This window comes from Globicephala melas, chromosome 5 (genome assembly GCF_963455315.2).
Source record: "Globicephala melas chromosome 5, mGloMel1.2, whole genome shotgun sequence".
In the NCBI taxonomy this organism is placed as follows: Eukaryota; Metazoa; Chordata; class Mammalia; order Artiodactyla; family Delphinidae; genus Globicephala; species Globicephala melas.
In genome coordinates, this window is record NC_083318.1 from 26,349,876 (window position 1) to 26,374,624 (window position 24,749).

The following is a 24,749-nucleotide window of genomic DNA, read 5'->3' on the forward strand; positions in this document are numbered from 1 at the left end:
TACTTGGTCTTATTCAGCGAGCTGTTGTTTCTTGTGACAATGGCTCAAAGTAGCCTTAGATCCATAGCCTCAAAAAGAGTTAATAATGATTAATAAGGAGTTTATTATATGGAATTCATGTGAAGATGACTATATTAGGACAAACTTGTTTTAGACAATTTGTGTATGAACTTAAACTTAGTAATAGCCTTCATTTTTAAGAACTTAATATACTTATAAACCCAAACAAGCACCAATTAGGATTTTAAATCTTTTAATAGTCTGTAGATCCCTAGATTGACCATTTTCACATTTTTTTAAAGCTGCATTTAAAAATTAGCTGTATCTTTTAAGCATCTGAGTACATGTTTAGTTGAAAATAAATAACCTACAGAAGAAAAGGAAACAGTGTAGTAGGCATGCTATCCTACTAGGGAAAAAACACCAAAAAACAAAACTTGTTTATATGTATGCAATTTGTAAGCTAGGGCAATTCTGTCCATGCATACTGTGCTACAGGAAATGTCATCTTTATGGTGAGGCTTAACATAAATGTTTCAAAGAAATTCTGTGCAACTACACATTTTACTGCTTATCTGTGATTTTTCTTAGCTTCTCTATTTACTGATAGGCTCCTCATATCCACTCCTTCATTCCACCCTCCACTCCTAGCCATCTACTACCCTTGGTCTGTCCCCTGGGGAGCCCCAGGCCACACTGTGGTGCCTTATTCTGATCTCCCCTCTCTAGTAGTGACCATCCTGCCAATTTACCCTACTCCTTTTTTTCCTTTAACATTATCCAATCAAAGGAGGTCCTATCTTGTGTCCCTTATTCCTTTGTCCCATGTGTTCCTCTTAGTTGATTACTTACTTCTTTCTAAACTTTCAGTGAATGCCCATCTCCCATCAGATGGCATAGCCATAGCATAGTTCTTTATCCTAAAATATATATTGCTGTAGAAATTTTACACATTGTGGCAGTTGTGTGAGTCTAGTCTTTACTCCCTCAAATCTCTCCCTAAAAATATCCTGTGATTTCTTATATTTTTCATCACGTCTTGCTCTAAAACAAAAAACTTCAATAGACTTAGTCTTCTCAGGGTAAAACTACAACTCTTCAAACTTTTATGGACTGAAGCAATTCATTTGTAGCTTCTATCTCTACAAATCCCAGAAATAACCTAAATAAGATTTAGTAGAATATTTTATCATATTATGTCCTGTTTAAAGGACCTCATCACTCCTAATGCCCTCAGAATCAAGGTCCATCCCTTCATAGCTTTTCAAGTCCTTCAATATCTGGTGTCACTTGAACATTCTAACATTATTTTCCAAACTCTCCCAGTCCAACTGTGTCTTGGCCAGTTGGTATTCTCTTTCCTTTTATCTGAAATGTCCTTCCTTTAACTTCTCCTCCTTTCCAAATTTCCATCATACTTTAAGGCATAGCTTCAATCCCATCTCCTGATTAAGCTTTACCTGAATAATTGGTTCACACTAATTTCACCTCTAAGCAATTCTGCTTTTCTCATCTTTTTAACTGAATCAAATAGTATCTTTAATTTTTATATAATCATTCCATAACTAGAGTAGTGTATTTGCAATGTGACCACATCCAAGCCAAAATAAACCTAAGATGTGATTCCACAAGGGAACCTGATGCCTGAACACCAAGATGCCAGCTCAGGAAAGAACCATAAGTTATTGAGGGTCTTTAACTTGGGATTTCATAAGGATGTTAAAACTATTGCTTAGAGTGCATGAAACCAATCCTATAATTAGAAATGCAAAGTTTATGTATTTAAAATATCAATATAGGTACAATAAAGCATAGGCCATTCAACAGCCTATGATTTCATTCTCAAGTCTTATGTATGTGGAAATAATCCTTACCTATATCCTACCGTGGGTGGGGCACTCAGCTGATGGATTTTCCCCTTTGAGTCACATCTCCTTTGGTCTACCATGGCATGACCATTCTTGTTTCTTGGCTCTTATTACTAACTGTAAGTAGTTCTTAGTCTCCTTTAGTGTTACTCCAGAAATGGCTTTTTTAGGGCTGAGTTCTGCCTTTCCATCCTGTGTGTGGATAGTCTGCATGCCTTGTGTGGGGATTAGAATTCTCTGACTCTGGCAGCTGTGTTCTTTCTGTGCTGTATGGCTGGAAAACATCTTAAAGCCACTTGTGGGAAGAACAGCTTTTGAAAAATATGGGTTTTAAAGTCAGACAGATTTCTAAGTCTAAATTTCCTGCAAAAGAGGATAATAAACAATATAACATCTCCCTCAGTTTTAAGGTTACTTCCTTGTACCACCTTACCCACTAACCACACTAAGTCAGCTTACTTTGTTTTAAAATGTCTTGGAATTTTGTTCCTTCTCTTTTGAATACTTATCTGGATACTTATACAGAATACCACAGAATAGTAGGTATTAGAGTTTAGGAATGATTAGTTTATCAGTATATTTCTTCCCTACCACAATGTAAGTTCCACTAGAGCAGAGGCTATACCTGACGTAGTTCACGATTATATTTCCAGCTTCCAGCACTGGCCCAGCTCCTCAAATATTTGTTGAATGGGTGGATATCTTATAAGGTTGGTGGAGAAAGAAAGGAGGCAAAGTGTATAAAACAGTGTATAAATACTAACAGATATGTGTGTGTGTGTGTTTATCAGTACATAGAGTGTTATGGTTAGCACATGGTAAGTATTTGGTAAATGTTAACGTTTATTTTTTTACTCTTGCTTGAAATGTGAACTGAAAATGGCCCTCTTTCTTGTATAGCAACACGGACACTTCTTGTATTATGTCATTGACCCTCCCCAACTAAAAGTACCTGGATTGATCTGAATGTTTATTTTCATCTTTTCTACTCAAGCACCTGGCTAGACCCACAGAGCTGGGAGCATTACCTCACAGTGCTTTCAATCTCCCAATACTCAGTTCACTCATTACACATTTGGTGATTTAACTCAGAGAATTGCCAAGATCACATTTCCAAGCTGGTCTTCTAAAACTGCCCATCTCTCTACAGACTAACCAGAATGGCCTCAGGGAAGAGAACAGACTAGTAGAAGGCTACACATGTTAGCAAAAATAACTGCATAGTGCACACTACAAGTTTCAACGGTGTTAAATTTCCATTTGACTAATGTTTTGCTTAGAAACTTAACAGGAACTTTAGCAACAGGACAGAATATAACATTGTAAATCAACTATACTTCAATAAAATAAGTAGATAAAAATAAGTAAATGGCTAAATGAAACTTAGATTTATACCTAGGCAATTGGGAGAATCTGACATTTTATGTGCCAGCATATAGTAGGTGCTCAATAAATAACTACTGAATGAATTTGGGGAGGGGAGAAAGCATGTCTCGGTGGCTCTTGGCATTAATTGCCTCCCCCTACAGATACTATAAATCCCATTCCTGTCTTTGAGCAGAGATTTAAAAACAGGACTCTAGTAAAAGCAGGCATATCTTCATAATCAGGACAAGCTTTTGCTTTACTACACATAGTTATAAAAAAACGCGGGGGGGACAAAGTTTCCCGAATTTCTAGATGGGAAATGGTGGTTTCTGTACTGCAGGAGTGCAGACCGGCCTCGTGGTTCCTGAGGGCGAGATGTGTAACTCCTCTTCCTCCCCCACGTTCTTGGCTGAGACACGCTAAGGGTCAGTTTGTGGAAATGTAAGGAGAAGGCGATTTCAGTATCTTCGGGTAGAGAGACGCTAATGAGGAAGTCAGGCTGTAAAGGCCAGCAATAGGGAAAGGGAATTCAACTTAACTTGTAGTCGGGACTGTTTAAAAAAAAAAGGAGGCGGGAATAAAAGAAGTAGGAAAAATTGGGGGGAGGAGAGAGACTAGAAAAGGAAAACCAGAAGAGGAAGGAAGGAGTGTTATCTACGCAATTTGTTGTTTCTCCTGCTCTTCCTCTCTCACTCCCTCCAAAAGCTAGAAAAAGTTTGCATGCACAGCATTCGGAATGGGAGAGCGGTCTCTTGATTTGCAGACCCGTGAGGAGAAGCGCCCACTTCACCCTTCCCCGTTCCCGCCGCCGTTTTCCCCCTCTCCGGAGGATGGAGGGCAGTCCTCGAGACCCAGGGAAGCGGTAGCCCAGGCGGATCCCCCTGGATCCAGCAGGGCTCAAGCAGCGGGCAGCTCTCTCTCCGGCAAAACCTTCCCTCCCTCCTCCCTCCTCCTCCCGAAAAGGAAAAAGATCGAACCTCTAAACCGGCTTTACCCCTCCCCCTCTTCCTGGGGGAGCTAAAGCAGAGAGTACAGTTCTGTGATTCACTGGAGAGAAAAGAGGGTGGAGGCAGCAGAGAACTCCAGTGCCAAAACTAAGTAAGTTCTCTGACAAAACGCACGCAGCTTGCGGCGCCTCCGCCGGGCCACCAACCCCGCGGAGACCAAGTGGGCTTGGCGTGGAGCGTGCACGGGGTCAGGGACCCACTTCGGTCCCCGTGCGCTCCAGCAGCGGAGAGAAGGAACCGCTGCTCGAAATTCCTGCGGAGAAGAGGTGGTCAGCGGTGGAGGGAGATCAGTAAAGCGGGCTGGTTTTGTCATTTCGCCGCCTGGTGAGTGTCGGGGAGATTGGCAAACGCCTCGGAGAAGACCGAGAGAAATAGCTCTGGAAAAGTGGAGAGAGTGATCCGGAGGCCGGTTCACTGCATGCTGCTTGTTATCTGCATGGGTAAGAGCTCTTTTTCGGCGGTTCCACTTCCCAGTACTTTCCAGGTGACCGGACTGCCGGACCTACGGTCGACCCCGCAACCAACGGTGCGCGCGCCCCTGGGAGAACCTCACTCCTCCACCTCGAGGGCGAAAAGTTATGGCTACGAAAAGTTCCTGCCCAAGGTGATTATCAATTCCTTACTTGATTTTTTTTTTTCTCTTGAGAACTTTTGGGTGGAGGCATTAACTTTTTGTGTGGAAGCTACTTTGGGGAGCGAGGAGGAGGAGGAAAAAGTGCGATCTGATGGAGAAAAGCGACTCCTTGATCTCTGACACGTCCCATCCCCTAAGCCACCACGTGTAGAAGATTAAAGTTGTTGGACGTGTTGACAGCTGAGAGGAGCACGGACTTCTTTCCAGGCGGAGACCCCTCCACCTCCACCGCCTGTTGGTTCTACCCTTCCTGCGTGCATGTGTGCGCCAGCGGCGGCGCGCGGTGCGTTGTTCTGCCTTGGAGTTTCAGCCGGGACCAGAGTGAATGGCCCCCAGGGGCTGCGCGGGACCTCCGCCGCCGCCACTTCCTCCGCAGGCCTGGGTCTGGCCCGGAAAGATGCTAGCCATGGGGGTGCTGGCAGGCTTCTGGGTCCTCAGCCTCCTCACCTACGGTTACCTGTCCTGGGGCCAGGGCTTGGAGGAGGAAGAGGAAGGGGCTATGCGACCTCAAACTGGAGAGAGACCAGAGCCCAGCATAACTACCATCTCCCAGCCCCATCTCATTTTCATCCTAGCGGATGATCAGGGATTTAGAGATGTGGGTTACCACGGATCGGAGATAAAGACTCCCACTCTTGACAAGCTTGCTGCCGAAGGAGTTAAACTGGAGAACTACTATGTCCAGCCTATTTGCACACCGTCCAGGAGTCAGTTTATTACTGGAAAGTAAGTGTTACTGCTTCATATATTTATTCCTCGGAGATATATTAAGCACTTAATTATGATCCAGCTCCTAACTTACTGGAGTTGCAGAAGATATGGGGAACTAAATGTATGAATGAGTGAATGAATGAATGGATCAAATGCATTTAGTTGTGGTGGGAATTAAAATGGATGTCCTGTTGATGATCTTGAAAGTCTCATCACTAGTTTAGTCTCATTTTTCTTACTCTCAGAGCCTGCTGTGAAGGGCCTTCAGAGTTTTAAAATGAGATCAGAACTTGTAAACTCCCACCTACCAACCAGAGGTCTCCAGAAGTGTTCTCCTTTTCTAAATCTATTTTGGCTTTTGAGCATGTTCAGATTTTGTTTCAGGTGTCACAATAGAATTCACAGTCACCATCATTGATAAGAAAAACAGACCAAATTTTTTCTGGACTCTTGGTTTCTTCTTCTTTCTTTTTTTTTATAAATTTATTTATTTTTGGCTGCGTTGGGTCTTTGTTGCTGTGCATGGGCTTTCTCTAGTTGCAGTGAGCAGGGGCTACTCTTGGTTGCAGTGCGCGGGCTTCTCATTGGGGTGGCTTCTCTTGTTGCAGAGCATGGGCTCTAAGCGCGTGAGCTTCATTAGTTGTGGCACATGAGCTTCAGTAGTTGTGGCTTGTAGGCTGTAGAGCGCAGGCTCAGTAGTTGTGGCGCATGGGCTTAGTTGCTCCGCGGCATGTGGATCTTCCCGGGCCAGGGCTCAAACCTGTGTCCCCTGCGTTGGCAGGCGGATTCTTAACCACTGTGCCACCAGGGAAGTCCCTCTTGGTTTATTCTTAAATCTGGGACTGAATAATCAAAGCCACAGGTAATCACAGAGAGAAGAGGGGCCAAAGAAACGTATGGAAGGCAGTGTAAAATCTGACCAGTGTACATGTGACTCTATTTGGGTCTTTGATAAGTAATTTTCTCTGACAGGATCACTAAGGAAGGCAATGTGTAATTACCAGGGTAGTTCTCAAAATGGGAGAAGATAACAGTTGTAAATGCTCAGCATGAGTTAAACGTCATCTGAAGTTTTCTGCTGCTCCTCACACATCTGGGAATTTTCTGATTAACTCTAAGAAAAAGCAGATTATTAGGATGCTTAAGTAAGTGTTTTTAGTATTATCATTGCTTTGCTAAACAGCTAAATATTCTACTTAGGGTGTTCACTCATTTTCATATTTTTACTCTATCCTGTCAGAATGTAGGTTACTATAACTGATTTGCATGTCCAAATTCAGCCTGTGGAACTGAGATAAACTAGGAGACGCAGAGGTCCAGCTGCCACTGGACAGAGGTGGAAGAAAAGCCTTAGTGGTTTCAGTGTATGAGTCTTGTGATTTCAGTTCCAGGGGACCCTTGCTTCAGTGAAGTTGTTCTTGGAATTGGATCCTATAAGAGTAGCCAGTATCCATTGGAAAAATAAAGACTATTTTGTAGTAATCTCTGTCTTGCAGAGACTTTTGCTTAATATACGATTTCTACTGCTTAGCAAACTGTCACAAGTTAGCGTCACTGCCAGAAAAGAAAAAAAAAACAGTCCTTTCCTCTCTTTAGTGGGAGAGTAAAGAAGACTCACTGTACTTCAGAGTCATTTTAAAGGTTAACTGTGGCATCAGAAAGTGAAGGGCATTTGGTATTTATAAAGGAGAAGATTGTTGGCTGGAAAATAACAAGTCCATTTGATGGCCTGTGGGTCAAGTTCTTCATGTCTAATCCAAACACTCTTATATTTGGTTTATGAAATAAATGAGTCATAAAGTCTCCCTGAACCTCTTAAACTAAATTTATAGAATTTAGATTTATTCAGATAACCAAGAGTAATTGAAAAACGTGTAACTAAATTGTATGAATTTATCTTTCACAATAGAACATTCGTTTAAGACTTTTCACTAAAGAAGTTCTTCTTTAGTTCCTAAACATTATCTTGCACTGATAAAATATCTAGGTTTTATCCTTTAATCTTTATGTTAATACATGAAGCAGACATGAGGGTGGAAATAAATCCTCCATTTTCTTTGCTGTCAAAGGTTGACCCTCCTGTCTTTTCAATGCAAACATCTCATGAGAAGATTTATTCTCCTTATTAAAATTTTCTGTTCAGTGTAATAAGTTGTATAACTGTCTTATAGACAAAAATTTCAAATAACTACTGTGATTTGACTTAAATTTCTGTTTGAATTAAACAGTTGAAGACATTTGCACTTTCAGTTCTCCTTTTAGACAAATTGCTGGAACCTTCCTTAAATGAACACAGATGTAAGAAAGAAAGTGGTTATAGAAGCCTAGTTCTGGGTCTAATATTCATAATGCAAGCCCAGAGAATGTGGTCATTTGTCCTCTCCATGAGTACATATCTATGATTTCTGGATCCTCTAAAGTTAAAAAAAGCAATAAAAATGTAAATGGACTGAGTTATATTAAGGGAAAGAATAAGTTATGTGGAATATGATAGAATTCAAATATCTTCACATTTATAAAGAAAGAGTTTTAAGTGATTGAAGCTGGAGCTACTTTTGATACTATTAACAAAACAATCCTCCCTTTATATTTTGCTGGAGTCAAAATGTAAAAATCTATTCCCTTATACTGCACAAATCTTAATAAATTCCAGATTCTTTAATAATTTATGTCATATCAGTCTGGCAATATTGAACATAAGCCAGCCTGTCAATAAGCATTCATTGTGTGCAGATCCCTGTATTGGAACTGTGAGGAACAAATAAGTAAGCCCTAATCTCTGGACAGTGATTCTCAAATTTGCACAGAAGGAATTAGCCAAATGGTAGTAGCTAAAGTGCAGATTTCCAGGCCCAACCAATGACTCAGCTTCAGTGGTCTGGGGGTGAGCTCAGAAATTAATAGTAATTTAACAAACATACCAGGTTATTCTAATAATGGTACTAATATAAATTGAGTGTTAGTATTAAATGCTAGCATCTACTGAGCAGTTACTGTGTTCCAAGATAATGCATTTTTATCTCATTTAATCTTTATAACCATTCTATGAGGTAGTAACTATTGTTACCCCGTTTTAAATAGTTGTGGCAGTAGATTCCAAGAGAGGTAGTGATGCAGAAGTTCTGTACACTGGACTTTGAGAAACAACAGTGTAGGTGTTCAAAGTTAGACTGGTAATATAAAGGTTGATTGAGAAAGCAGCTGCCTACATTTGGTTTATTTCAAAGTAATTTTTTCACCTTTTTTTAAAAATAGTTTTTCAAATAAAGACATGTAGACATGACATCATTTCTTCTTAAAAGAGAATATAGTGAAGGCCTCAGAAAGAGAATTATGAGTTTTGCAAAATTTAGATGTATTTTATGCAGACTTTAGAGTTGGAAAGATTGGCAGTCTGAGCTGAATTCATATCTTGGGCAATAATTTTGTGTTTTTACTATTTTGTTATTCATTTTTCCCACTTGAAATACCATGATGATCATTTTTAACAAATGCAAAGGTAACTCAAATAATGTGTATTTGTAATAGAATATTTGATAAATCAATTTCTTTTTACAAACAACCCCTGCCCCTTGCCAAGGGTAATCACACTCCCAATTTCTAACACCTTAGATTAATTTTGCCTGTTTTCAAACATCATATAAATGGAATTGTAAAGAAGGTATTTTTTCACGTCTGGCTTCTTTCTCTTAACACTATGTTTGTAAAATTTATCCATGTTGTTGCCTGTAGATATAATTCATTTATTCCAATTACTGAATAGTGTTCTTTTATATAAATATACTGTAATTTATTCATCCATTCTGTTGAAAGACATGGGTTGTTTCCAGTGTTGGACCATTATTAATAGTGCTGCCGTAAACATATTTGCAAATGTTTTTTGGTGAATACAGGGGTACGTTTCTCTTGGGTATCTATCAAAAAGTGGGATTACTGGATTATCAGGATGTGTATGTTCAGTTTTTGTAGATACTGTCCAGCAGTTACCCAAAGTGGTTCCACCATTATACACTCTCATTAGCAATGTATGGAAAGTTCTATTTGCTTCACATCATTGCTGACATTTGGCATTGTCTTCTTCATTTTAGTCATTCTGGTTGTTATGCACTGGTATACCATAATGGTTTGATTTGTGTTTCCTTGGTTACTAAAGAAATTGAGCATCTTTTCATATTTTTGTGGACTGTTTGGATATCTCATTGTATCTATTCATTTTTTTTGCCTGTTTTTTCATCAGATGCTGGCTTTTCCTTATTGATTTGTGGCAGTTATTTTTATATTCTATTCCTTTGTCAGATATTTGTATTGCAAATGACTTCTCCCATTCTGCGGCTTGCTTCGTCGCTCTCTTAATTAAGTTTTTTGATGAACAGAGGGTTTTAACTTTATTGTAGGCTTATTTATAATCTTTTTCTTTATGTCCTATTTGAGATATCTTTGACTAAATCATGATCATGACAGTGGCCTTTTTTTAAGTTTTATAGCTTTATTTTTCTATTTACATCTATAATTCATCTGGAATTAATTTCTAATATGGTATAAGTTAGGATTCAAGCATATTTTTTCCATATGTAAATCCATTTGATCCACACTATTTATTAACAATGTCATACTTTCTCTACCTCACTACAGTGTCATCTTTTTCATAAATCAGATAAATATACATGTTTGGGTCTGTTTCTGGACTGTATTCTGCACCATTAGTCTCTTTGTCTATTCTTGTGCCAATCCTACATTCTCTTAACTACTATAGCTCTATAATAAATATTGATATCTGGAATGTAAGTCCTTTTACTTTTTCTTCTTCCAAAATGCTTTAGCTATTCTTTACCAGTTCACTCACTTTAATATGAAAGAAGGGAGGGTATGGATGTACAGATTCAAAGAGATTGAAAGATTTGGTTTTGGAGAATATGAGGTAGTTCTCTTCTGAATTATTCTACTTTCTAAGTGAAATAACAAATGAGGTCATTAGATGAGAATGAGGATCTTAAGGTTTAAAGACAGAGATAGAAAATATTCTAGGAAAGGGAGAAAGTGAATTAAGTAGGGCAGTACTGTAAAAATATTGGGCAGCAATGAGAGCCCATCTGAGATTTGTGGTCATAAATTTAAACAGAGACGAGTCATCGCTTGTTTTTCTTGCGCCATGTTCAGGTACTTGTGTGCAGAAGAAGCGCTGTTGAAGAGGTGGATTTAACTAGATTTGGACCTTTGCCAAATGAATAGAGTGGGATTGTGGACTCTAAACTTGGCAAGAAAAAGGGGAAAACTATAAGGGGTTTATGTTCTCTAAAAAAGTGCCAGGGTCAATGGATTGACTGTCTGACTAGGGTTGAAGTGAGGATACCACAGTATACTTGGAAAGCTGAAAAGATAGATAATGGTAGTTGGAGAAGTGCATGCTTGGAATCAAAATTTCATAAGTAGTGCAGTTTTTAGAAATGATAGGAGAATGGTGCTAAAGTGAGTTGGAGGAAAACATCTTTGGAAGTGAGGAAGGCAAGGTATTGGAAGGGCAGGAAGTTGGATGGATCACTTGGGTGGATATTTAGACCATTAAGAATAATGGGAGAAATTGTATTAAAGAGCATAGAGTGAGCCAGTTGCTGGAATCATCTATGACTGAGCGGTGGGAGGGCAGGGCCTGGAATTGGATAAAGGACTCTAACAGGAAAGATAGTGAGTCTCTAATCTGTTGCCTGACTTTTCAAAAAAGTTGCACCTTTAAAAAGAAACAGGAGGGCTTCCCTGGTGGCGCAGTGGTTGAGAGTCCGCCTGCCGATGCAGGGGACAGGGGTTCGTGCCCCAGTCCGGGAAGATCCCGCATGGCGCGGAGCGGCTGGGCCCGTGAGCCATGGCCGCTGAGCCTGCGCATCCGGAGCCTGTGCTCCGCAACGGGAGAGGCCACAACAGTGAGAGGCCCGCATAATGCAAAAAAAAAAAAAAAAAAGAAAGAAACAGGAGCCAAACTGTGTAGAAGTGCCAGTGAGGAACTAAGAAGATACCCAGTCCCTGCTTCAGACTCTTCGATAATTGGGGTATGGGTAGAAGACCAGCGCTAAGTTGAGAGGATAGCCAGCAATCAGCTAGAGCAAGAAGGTGGAAGAAATGTCCAGGAAAGAAATGAGATCATAGAGGATTTTGCTAATTACAGACTTTCAGTAACAGAAGGCTCCTTGGAAGGAGTTAGGGAGTTAGAAGGGGAGAAGGATTTAATTAGAGCAGAGAATGTACAGAGATATATAGAGATTAGAATATGAATGAAAGCAGATACATTGGAAAGATTGGAGTTAGGATGAAGATTCAAATAAAAAGTCCTGAAAAGTATGGTGGGATTTTTTCCAGATGATCTCTTGGGAAATGTTAAGTGTCAAGTTTTAATTATAGCTTCTTTCTAGAGATTGATTGAGCTGGGCCTCCTGCCTGTCCATAGCCAACCACTGCAGCCACACTGTGTACAGTCAGGCACATAGTCAGGAAGTCTGGGGGTTTGGTCCAGGAAGGCAAGGTCTATGTAGACCTCCTCTATGGACTGCAGTGGGCTATAGAAGCAAAGGAATGTGTCTCCCAGTAGTTTATAAAGTATTCTTTTTAGATATGAAATTATCAATTAACAATTACCCTAGTGTTGAAAACCCTGAAAAAGTAATTGAATTCTTTCAGTCACTTTCACAGGAGAAAGATTCAAGAAAGCAAAGGGGAGTAGGGTTTGATCATTCCAATTCATAGGCATGTGGTACATTCAGAAATATTACCCCCCCACCCCCACTTAGATCATAAACATCAAGGGTCATGCATGCTTCCTCTTCCATCCACTTCTGTTATCCAAGACCTAGTTTTAAGTAGTGTTCTACCACTTAAGAGTACACAATAAAGATCAGTTACTAAGAGTTCACGTATTACATTCATAAATATTTAGTTAATACATAAATATTTAGAAAAATGTTTATGGTTAGAAGTTTGGAAGAAACAGGAGTTTTTCCCAAGCCTCACTTCGGCTTTAGAAAATGAATGTAAGAGCAAATGGGGAGGGTGGCTTTAAAACTTCACATATCCATTTCAAAGAGAGTGGCTCAAAAGACAACACCATTCAACAAATAGCTGCCTTTTCCTATTTGAACATATGGATTTTTCTGACAGTAGAATCATGGTCAAGTAAGCTATTGGCACACCCTTATGATCAAAATCCCTACTTTTAAATGAGTCTTTTTAAAAAGACACCCTTTGAAGTGAATCCCTATGCAGGTAATTCTGGTGAGTTTCCTGAATAGCTGTCCTGAAAGGTGGAAATATATCCAGGTGCCGAGGGTTCGGATCATTTTGTTTCATCCGTATGGCCTCTCCTAGAGATCAAAGAAGGGAGGACGAAAAAGGCTTGGAGCCCCTGCTTCTAATAGGAGCTCAGCATGAAAACGTCTTATATTTCAAAGTTTAGTTTCATTTGGACTTTTTCCTATAGCAATATTATGGAATTAGTTTTTATGTAATCTTTTTCCGTACCTTACTTTGATATAATTAGAGTGTGTTGCAATGTTCTTTTCTCATTCCAGATATTAAATATTCCCAGGAGTGTAACTTCATTGAGACATTCATTTCCCTGTGTGCTGTATTGCAAAAAACACTTTTTGTGTCTTTTCCCTTATTCCCTCTGTCTTCTAATTCACCCAACACATTGGCTTTACTCAAACATGACTATCACTACATCACCACCCTCGGCAAACTAGGGAATTCCTAGTTCCCACTGACTACCACAGAATGGGGAAAGAAAGTGATTTTAACTGAGGGCCTTCTTGTGCTAGTTGCTTTTCAAACATCCTGATATTTGATCTTCACATCCACCCTGAAGGTAAAATATTTTTATTATTTCAAAAAATATGTATCACACATTTAACAAATGTCCTCATTTTATGGATGATATATGAATGTTTTAGAGAAATTACACAAGTTGTGGGTGGTCATACAGCTTCTAAGCAGCAGAGCCTATATTGGAACCTAAACTCGTGTGGCTTCAACAAAACCCTTGTTGTTTTCATCACCCCATTCCATCTGCCATGAAATTTGTAAGTACCTTAGTCCTGTCTTCAAAAAAATTTTTAGCCTTATCTTTTTCTGTCTTCAAACTCTCTACTCCAGAGAAAAGAATGATTCACTGTTTCTCGAGCACGGCTTATACTTGACTTTCTCCCTCCTTCTGCACATACCGTTTCCACTCCTTGGAATTCACACCCTATCTCACTTGGCCCAAATGCCAGCCACTCATTAAGTCATTAAGACTCAGCTAAAATACCACCTTCCCTATACAGGTTTCCATGATTCCTTAGCCAGAAATACTTATTCCAATGATGACCTTACATAATTATTTCTATTACTGTCATATTAGGCATGATTTTCCACCTGGTTCACACACTGGCCCCCTGAGTAGCAAGACTGATTTATTACCTCCATAAATCACGCAGCAGCCAATCTAGTGCTTTGTACTAATAGGCACAAAGAATAAATGTAAGGAACGAATGAATGAATGAAAAAATGAACAAACAATCATTTAAATATTTCCGTCTGGCAGGCAATGTGACAGAGCAGAAAAGACATAAAATATGTAGTGAGGAAATCCGAATTACAGTACTGATTCAGCAAATTTCTATGACCCTTGAATGAGTAATTTAATCTTTCGGAGACTCCATGTTTTCATCTGTAGGATAGGAATAATGATAATCTCAAAGGTTATAGCACTTGAGATAACATATATGAAAATAGTTTGAAAACGTTTAAGTATTACATAGTTTTTAAGTAAACATTCTTCTACATTTAGAGCTATAGCTCCATAATGTTTAATCACATACTAACTTTAAAAGAACTGACTACTTGTTCTTTATAAAAGCTGTGGGTATACTCATATCTCTTTTCCAGTTTCAATCTGTAAGCACAAAAAGTTAAATTCCATGTTTCAATTTTAATATATTTTACCCACCAGGATTTCTCGTATATTTTTGTTCTGAAATGTCCAGGAAGGTGATTAGGGGTATATTTTTTAAGTTTCTACACTTGGAGATTGTGTGTGTTGTTGCTGGTTGTCACACTTGGCATGCTGCTGTCGTCATGCTTGGCCAAATCTGCTGGAAGCCTGCTAAGGCTGTGACAAGCAAAAGTAGATGTATGTTTAAACAGTGACATTAAGAGTACCACACTAAATGAGAAGAATTAAAAATTGGGTAATGGAAAGGCCAGTGATTAATTACTTCAAATTCCTTCAATCAACAATCGTTTTAAAACATTTTCTTGAATATCATTACTACATCTTATTCAGCTTTGAATGCTGCTCACCCCAGGGACTACCACTCAGTAGGTGTGCAATAAAGAATTTTAAAATAAGACATTGTTCTAGGCTTCATGGTGATTGAAATTTCACGTACTTTATGATCACTATTTCATTAACTTCCTAAATGATTATATTGCCTGCAGCATTTGAATCCACACTCCACCCTAAGACCTGAGTGAAATCTCTGCAGCACAGTCAAAATCATGCCACTCCCTGCTTTAAAATCTTTTAGAAACTGCCATTACCTGTAGACTAAAGCCCAGTTCCTAAGCATTCCATATAAGGACCTTCAAAATCTGCCCTCTGACAAGATTCGGGTACAATCTCCCAACACTTTTCCATTTATACCCTCTGTGGATTATCACTGCCAGGGTACTTATACTTTCCCACAAGGGCTATGCTCCTTAACCCCCCTGTTCCCTTCTAAGCAGAATTCCCTTTGCTAGAATGTTCTTCATTCTCCTCTGGGAAACACCATTGCATCCTTGCAGACCTTCTATGTCCCTCATCTCCCCTTCAGTACTTCCCTGATCATTTTACACCTTTATACACATTTTCTTGGGTATAATAAAATGTGGCAGCCAAAAAAGTGATAGAATTCTTAGAATTCAAAGGCATGTTGCACATGATTTTTTCCAACAAAGAACATTATTGATCATTTTAAAGCAATAAATGGGACTCTTCTCTCCACTGACCAGACAGAATCAGTGTCATGTATCCAACATATCACCAACACCAGTCTACTAACCACCTACACCTGGCAGGAGAAAAGCCAGAAAATAATTGCTAGGTCATTGTACCCTTGCTGAGGAGATACATTGATACGCTTTCTCAATACTTGGTCGTTCTCCAGCTTGCTGGAGAGAGTAAGGGAACCAGATCTGGATGAGAAAAAGGCTGGGGAAACTAACAGGACCCTGTGAGAGTACTGGGTTATTCCATGCACAGTGTCCATACAAGCTGGATAAGCATGGTTTGGCAACGTTCAGAGTCTGAGAAGGTCCAACCAATAGGTGGACACAGTAGCAGGAACCTGAGTGGCAACCAATACTCGATTAAATTAAATTCATGACCACAAATCCGAAATAGGCACGCATAAATGCCCCAGTGATCCTCTAACCTTCCTCTAGTATATGTCCAATTCTTCAGAACTACTATTTCAAGATTTCTCATCTCCTCAGATTGCCAATATCCCCTCATCAGCTCATTACTTTTCTTCACAATTCCACTGAGAGGAAAGAAGCAATAGTGAATTATCTCTTTCCTATCACCAGTGTAACATTTCCTGACCTACGGGCATCGACAGCCATGTCTCTGCCTTCCTTCCTCCAGTAGGGCATTGAAGTGTTCAAACCCGTCAAAGACACGTGGCTCCCAGAGCTCCTTCTCCCCTCCTCACGCTCCTGAGCCCTACAGTTTTACCATTTCTCTCCTTCGTTATTAATTTTTATGTCTCTACAAAATCATTTCCATCAGCATGTAAATGAATTTAAGTTCCTTCTGTCTACAAACAAAAGCAAAGCAAAAAAGTTAATTGACCCAATTTCTCTGCTCTCCTATCTAGCAAAAATTCATGAGTTATCTGTACTTGCGAGCTCCGCTCTAATTATTAATTTATACTATATTAGTCTATACTATAATTATCAATCTATAGTGTAATTTTGATAGTATAATATGATGCTATATTAATTGTATTATGTATGCCATAATGTATACTAAACATATATTATACTATATTATACTAAACATATACTATATTATAATATAGTATATTATACTATAAATGTATACCATAAATGATCATTAATTTTAAGATTTTTAATAAATCTGTAATTTATTACAAATTTATAAAAAGATTGTGCCATATTCTTGAATCTGAAGAGCTCAAGAATTTTTTAATTGTTTTATTAGACTTAAAAATTATCTTTGAGATTGAACATCATGAGGTTAAAGACAGTGTTATATCCTTTGAACACATCAGGTTCTTGCATAGATAAGGCCATAATAAATGTATAATAAATGTATGTAAACTGAGTAATTCATACTCATCAAATTAAAGTTTAATTTAGTTTAGATTTTTTAACACACTTAAAAATATAAGCTCAAATACTTGAAATCAGTTTTTTCTTTGATCCTTGTTTGGTTGTCTTTGTAATGCTATAAAATTAATTTAATTGTACATTTTCTAGCTAAAGCATTTAGTTGAAGATAAAATATTGGGAGTGGAGATGTACCATTTATGTGACACTTAAGGAATATATTTTGTATACGTATACTATTCTCTAATATATTTTATCTAATCTATTTATCTATATATGTATTATATATATACATATATCTCAATATATTCTCTAAGCCTCATAACTTGGGGATAATTATTAATATCCACATTTTACATAAGAAGAAATCAAGCTCACAGAAGTAAAGTGTCTTGGCCAAAATCCCATAGTAAGTAATGAGACTAGAATTCCAACCCCCAAAATTATGATTTTCCACTACATTATTCAGATGGTTGACAGGAGGGGTTAGGTATAGCTGCATAGCTTATCTTTAGAGTAGAAATAAATGAATATCTTATTTAAGTAAAACAACAAAAACCTAAATATAGTTATTCTAAGAACCAGAAACTCATTTCAAACTGGCTTTCCCATTCAATTTGGGAAAACTGGAATCTGTTCTTGCTGTTCATTTGTTTCACATATAAATTAAGGATAATGTTATTAGTTTACCTTTTAGAATTTGTAAGAATACTTAAATTATTAATAAAATTATCAACCACCTGGAGAATTTGTTAGAGCATTTATTCCTCTGGGCTCTTCCCCAGAAATTTGTTTCAGAAGGTCTAGGGTGAGGCCTGAGATGCCAGATCACTAACAGGCTGCTTGGTGATAGTGAAGTTGCTCGTCAGAAACCATACTGATTAACACTGCAATATACTTTTAGCCTTTAATGTTCCAAGACTATTTATTACCATCTTTATCTCTCTTTTTTTCACCATTTATTTAACACCTACTCTGTGCATATGACTATTTAATTAAGTACTATCCAAGCTGCAAGTGCATTTTTCCTCCTATGTTCTACAATTGAAAGCTTGTTTCAGGTCTCAAAGGTCTAACTTTTGAAGAGACACCTTCTCTATTAATGTGTTTCTGCTCTCCCATAGAATGAATGATAAAAAGATTCCTATTTTGGGCAAAGCAGTTGACTCAAGAGCAAAAAGCAACTGAATTTCTAAGGACTAAATCCTAAAATTAAAGATGCTAGGAGATAGACATTTTGGCACACTACTCTTTTCTTTTAGAACTTTTCTACTACAATGACAACTTGAAGAAAGTGGACATTTATTTCAGGGTCTTGTTTAAATTAAACTATGGATTTGATCTAATTTGCATCAGTCTCCTGATGAATACATGTATATCCTAATTTTCTATAGTGTTGTACATAGTCTGAATTAGCTGAGGAATTCATTGTAATTGTTTGCCTTTAAAAGAAAATTGAGCCATTTGGATCAGTAGTCTGAGAATTGCTAGAATAATTTAGTGATTTGGTTCCAACAATAGAACTTTTCAGGTCTGTTTTCTGATACGGCTCTGAATGATCTCAGATGTCAAAATAACAAAACAAAAAACATAAGTAACTTAGAGTTTTGTTGAGGCAAATGTTTATATTGTCACTTAATCCTCACCACAAATCTGTGAGGTAGGTGAATGTTACTATTTCTCATTCTTGTAAAGGAGAATCCCAAAGTTAAATGCATATCCTTAGATATTCTATAGGGAAGAAAACTATGCATTGACTAATTTGTCAAACTCAGTGTAAGCCTTCATGAAGCTTCCCATTACCATTTGATGGTTCATGAGGTAATGACCCTTGATTTAATTGGGCTTCTTGTTTTTGTTTCCTTGAAATTCATTCAGTATTCATTCATTCATTCAATACTGAGCACCTACTCTGCCAGAAACTGTTCTAGGCACTGGGAAACATATCAGTTGACACAACCTCCAAAAATCCCTGTTCTCGTGGGATTTATTCTAGTGCAAGGAGACACAAATAAATAAAATATATAGTGTGCTAGAGGGCAATATGCCCTGAGAAGGAAAACATAGCAGGAAACAGGATGGGAATTAAGAGGTTAAGAGTTAAGGGTGAAGAGAGCAATATCATGGAGGTCAGGGAAGGCTTCACTAAGAAAGGAGGTGAAGGAGGGAGTCTCGTATGTTGCTGCTCCAGGCAGACAGTAACCACACAGGCCCTGTGACAGGGGCACCCCTGGTGTGCTCAAGTACCATCAAGAGGCCAGTCCAGCTAGGCTGGATCAGAGAGGGGGTAGGGGAGAGTAGGAGGAGGTGAGGTCAAGGCGGTTAAGGGAGCCAGATCCTGTAGTGCAATGAAGGCCAAGGCAGGGAATCTTGACTTCCACTCTGAGTGAAATGGGAGCCATTGGAAGGCTTGGAGCGGAGGGGTGACATGACCCAACTTTGGTGTTAACAGAATTGCTTTGGCAGATTATTGAGGATAGATCCTGGAGGTAAGGTTTGCAGCAGGAAGACCTAGTAAAGAGACCATCGCACTAACCTGTGTGAGAAGTGATGGGGTGTGGAGAGGAGTGATGGAGAGGGGTCAATTCTAAGTACATTCCACAGGTAGAGCAGACAGAATTTTTGGATGGACTACAAATGGGTTGGATGGTTGGAAAGAAAAAGAGGAATCAAGTACAACTTCAAGGTCATTCATTCTGCTATAAGCAAAAAAAAACAAATCAAAAAAAATAAAATAAAAGTGCTCACTCAAACAGGTAAAGTTACTACTGATCACAAATTATAGGAACTTCTTTGACAATTACATTGTACACTTCAAAGCCCATCAATGAAAACTAGCCTTTGCTTCTCCATTCTCCTTTGCCTGACTCCCTGAGGTTTGAAGGATTGCAGTAATATTTTTTTCATTATATATATAATATATATATATTTCATTTCACAGTATAGTTTGGGGAAAGAGTAGTAGATGGGGGTCAGAAGATCTGCATTTGAGCATTTGATTCTGGCTCAGCCACTTACTAATATTTAAAAACAAAGACAAAGCAGCACAGGTAATTGTGGAGGAAGAGGCTTTTTAGGGCAAGGATGGCTGTCCATGGGCCCCAAGGCTGTCCCAGGATGGCATTGACTGGGTGAATTCACCATTCCCATCACTTTACCGGATTGGATTTACAGGCACAAACTCTGCACATCCAGAGTTTCTTAGATGGTTGATGAAAAAAGAAACCAACAAGAAGAGCCGAAGTATGAACTCAACATTTCCCTCTATTTCCACCATGCTGAAAATGCTGCTGCTTCAGACAGATCAAATACCAAGTGTCTGCAAACAAACATGCACACACCTACACATATCTCCCTTTCTCTTGGATTAATGTCAGTGCCAAAGAGTCTGGACAGTGCTTTGTGGTTGGCCCTGCACCTGTAATTTTAGAGTTATGATATTAATGCTTTACTTCTTATATTACATTGTTTTTAATTTAAGGCACACCCATTTTGTTTCTCAGTTTAAAATGACTAAAAATAGAATATCTGCTTTTATTTTTAGAAAAACAGGCATTTTTTAATAAAACGTCCCCCTTTGGTGATCTCTTCTTTTTGTTCTTCAAGTTAGTAAAGCACTTCCTAAATAGCTTATGAACCGCCCTGAATAAGTTGTATTACTGCTGTTGTTTTCTGGACCAAAGAGTCAGTCAACAGCTGTGCAGACCCTGAGAAAAGGTTTATTGAGAGGAATGTTTGCTTCCATTCATTCACCTTAGTTACCCTCCTATTGAGATCAAAAGGTCCAACCTTGTCTGATGTAACGGCAAACCCACATTTTCCTTTTCTTGGATTTTAAGGACAAGCACTGCAAAAAATCTCTTACTGATGCAAAAGATATTTTTCAATGATTTATTTCTTAAAGAATGCTGAATCTAAAAGAACCTTTTGCAATTTCAGATCCCTCCTGTAAGTCTCTTAGTTTTAAATCTTTGTGTGAAACTGTAGTCAAGCCACATTCTCTTGTCACATAAGTGTTATTTCACTTCCCAAGTGCTGAAGGCCTTCCCCTGGTCTCTGAAGCAGGATTTTAGTATCACATCCCTGGCTGTCTACACAGGAACCACACTGCTGTCTCTTTCTCCATTACTTATTTTTGATCTCAAGGAGCTGGCCAGTTCACACATGTTTGCCTGCCATAGGTAAATTTGTTTATTTCCTTGTTGGACTTAAAACTTGTTCTGTGATTTACAAACTCCATTTTTTTTTTTTTTAACTGTGGAACTTTTTATTCAAGTGAATTTCTTTGATGGAATAGCCCAGTATACAAAACATATAAAGCAGAGCTGCTGGCAGGGGTTCCCACCCTCAACCCCTTCCTTCTAAGGTAGACTCAGGGCCCCTCTGCCCAGTCTCCAGGGCTCCTGGGTCATTGTTTGAGATACTCAGGCCTATTTAATCTACTCTGGGAGTAATTTTCCAACATGTCAAGGAAGATGAATTACTGACTGAATGCTATAAATGAGTACCTTTTCAATAATCTCTCTCAAGAATACAGAATACAGGCATCAGTGTATAAAATGTAAAAATAATGACACAGAAGGAGCAGCAACAAAAAGCCACCAATCTCTTAAACACATTTCTTAAAGAAAATGCTTTGATTACAGCATATTTTTTTTTTTTACAAATTATGATGTTCATTTTGATGCTTTTAAAGAATCGATAATAGCTTTTAAAGATGAGGCAATTCAGTAATAATCTTGAGGTATTATAATACTACAGTGGAGGGGGCATGCAAGACTTTAACACCCAAAGGAGGGGATATGGAGGTACGTGGAAAATAATAATGAAACCACAATGCCTATACAGCGGAAAAGGCTTTTCAGGTGTCAGACTTTCAAGATTTTCTCTTGTCATCAAATACCATTTCAATATCCCAGTAGAGAGAAAAGAGTAGGAGGAAATTGCTATTCAATAACTAAGTTGTAGTTAACATGTTGTAGAACAGTTATTGGGAACTAACATTTAGAATTTGTTCTCCTTTGTAGACTTTATAAAATGCCTACTATACTTCAAATGACTCATTATTATTTCTCTAATTCTACAGCAGGAGAATCAGTTGTTCAGATGAGAAATGAGAAGTTGATAAGTCAAATAGTAAGAGAGGAAAAGAGAACAAAAATTTAAGAGACAGTTAGTGATAGAATGGACATTACTTAATACCTGAATGAACATAGCTTGAAGTAGAGGAGAAACTAGACGGTTTTCAGAAAAGTTCTATTCAGGTGATTGGTAGATCATAGTAACATTAACCAAAATAGGCATTAATCAAAATTCAAAGTGGAGAATATTCTGACTTTAAGCCACGCTATTTGGCTTCATATTTGTACTCCATTTTTCAGAAACAAAATACTATTTGGTACTATGCAACCATATACAACATTCTGATGAAATAGTTAATCCTATGTTGATTGTAGTTGCCAAATGGTCTAAAAAAAATCAAGCTAAATAAATAGAAAGTGAAACATTAGCGAGTGTCTGTAAAATTTGTGTTTAAATGCTATACCTGATCGTTGTACCTATATAAATAAAAAAAGATAGCAAACTGAGGTTCCTCTAATAAATGTTGAAATTCATAAAAGATAAAACATGAAACATAAAAATTGTGAATCACTATATTGTACATCTGTAACATATATAATATTGTATTATAACATATATAACATCAACTATACTTCAATTTTTTAAAAAAGATATGAAACAAATGAAATGCTGTTTCTCTCTTACCCTGGCCTTTCATAAAAGTTAAATATTCTGTCTCCCTTGAGACTGTGAAATTGTTCACAAGTTCACATATGTCCCTGATGTTCTAACAGCTAAGTGTCTTGGGGAACTTTATTACTCTGACTCATGTTTGGCCAGAATGATTCAATATTAGGGAATTAATTCACTAGGTCAGGACTGGTCTGTGCATTTGAAACATTAAACAGAAGATTTTTTTTTGAAGGAAATGTCATGCATATTTAGAGGTAAAGCTGTTAATGGGACGGAACACTGCACTGAGGGTAAACAGAAATCATTTCTCCATCACCCCAACCCCACAGTATGCTATTGGTTTATGAGGTATATGTTCTGGGTGAGCCATTCAAAAATATGTCTGCAGCAATTTGAGGCAGATTACTTAATTTAACAACATTTGCCTGCAAGGAAACATTCTTTTCAGACAGTTCTAGTTATTATTACAATTTTTATAGTGCTTTAAAGTCATTATTTTAAGAAGAAAGTCATCATTTTATCCTCCTCCCAAAACTCAAATAGTTTTGATTCTGCAGAAATTATTAAAAGAGTAAGTGGAGTATAAAAATAAAAAGAGTGTGTGCAACCTGTGTGACGGCTTTGGTCTTGAAAGAAAAGCAGGAGAGAAATAGTGTGGTAATTTAAAAAGTAGCAGGTTCAAAGACAGCGTATTTTCAAGATACAAACACTTGAAGAGGTGGGTGAAGGCATAGCAGAAAATAGAGGGGAATTTAGCGGAAAGTAAGTGATTAAACAAAAGAGAGAGGTAAAATCGTGCCACAGTTGCCCTCTTCTTAGCCTATTTGAAATCTTATTTATCCTTAAAGATCCAGATCAGTGTTTTCCAAATATGCTATGCCTTAAGCCCTGTTATATATACATTAGTATATATATATGTGTATATATATATATATATATATATAACAGCTAAAGACAAAATATTCAGGTTAATATATTGAGAGAAAAAAGAGCAAATCTGTGATGCAGAGACCTGACATTTATCAAAGCTAATGGTTTACAGACCTTCTTTAATTATCATAGGTGTCTGGTTTGGGGAATGTAGTACAAATAAGAAAATAATTAATGGATTCCTTAACCTCTCTACACATGGGGAAACATGAGACTGAATTCTGTCTTTAATCATAACCTTGATAACACTGTTCTTGGCTACTGGTTAAGCATATAATTTTTTATTTAGGACTAATTTTGCTTCTGTAACTCTCCCCAGTTAGACTGGATTTTCATAGTGCAGTGCTTTATGTACAGGAACACTAAGTAAGGTGGCTGATTTTTCATCTCCTTTTTTACTGGGCCGCCTCATTCAGTTCAAGTTGCATCAGTAGAACTGCTGTTCAACTTTCTTTTCCATGGTAGTTTGGAAGGAGAGAGTAAGATGAAATAGAGGCTCCAGGCATTGGCAACAGCTGGAAGGCATCCCTAATTAGATTCCAGGCAGACTTGGGCCATGTTTATAATTTTCCGTATGCTGGCTTACAGTTTCTTTTAAAAAGGTTCCCAAAACAACATGAAAATTTAAAAAGGTTTGCTGCACTTGTATATGTCACACAATACAAAGCTGTTTTCTTGAGCATCTTAGCATGGAACATAGAATGGTAATCACTGACTCCTAACTTAGGGAATGTTGTCCAGAGAGGATGTCTTAGAAGGTCTGTGTGCTTGACCGATTTGTTATTTATGCATAAAAGTTTTACAACTGCCATTACATCATGAGATTAAAAGATGTATTTAAGCCATGTAGATGAAATTCTGTCTGACTTTTAAGGTTTTTCCTCACATAGGCAATTTGGAGTCTTTCTTGCAAGTTAATGTTACTTTTTTTTTTTTAAAGAAACGTAAAAGAAGAAAACCATTGTGTTCAATATACAGACAAATCAGTGGGCATGAACTATGAGAACATATGTTGTGCATTTGTGCGTATGGTTTTGTGCTCAACAATAGAGAGAGAACTTGGAGTTGTTAGGTTTTGTTTTTCAATGTTGTATACTGGAAAGATGGATTTAAAATTTT

General features: G+C 37.9%; 1 protein-coding gene across 1 annotated transcript in view; it reads left to right on the plus strand.

Moving 5' to 3' along the window:
• The first annotated feature begins 5,202 nt into the window (after nt 1–5,202).
• The window catches only part of ARSJ (arylsulfatase family member J), a 64,602-nt gene continuing 45,055 nt past the window's right edge, over nt 5,203–24,749 (plus strand). Inside the window, exon 1 of the mRNA XM_030863989.3 lies at nt 5,203–5,603. Coding sequence (XP_030719849.1) covers nt 5,203–5,603 — 401 coding nt within the window. The remainder of the gene's footprint in view (nt 5,604–24,749) is intronic.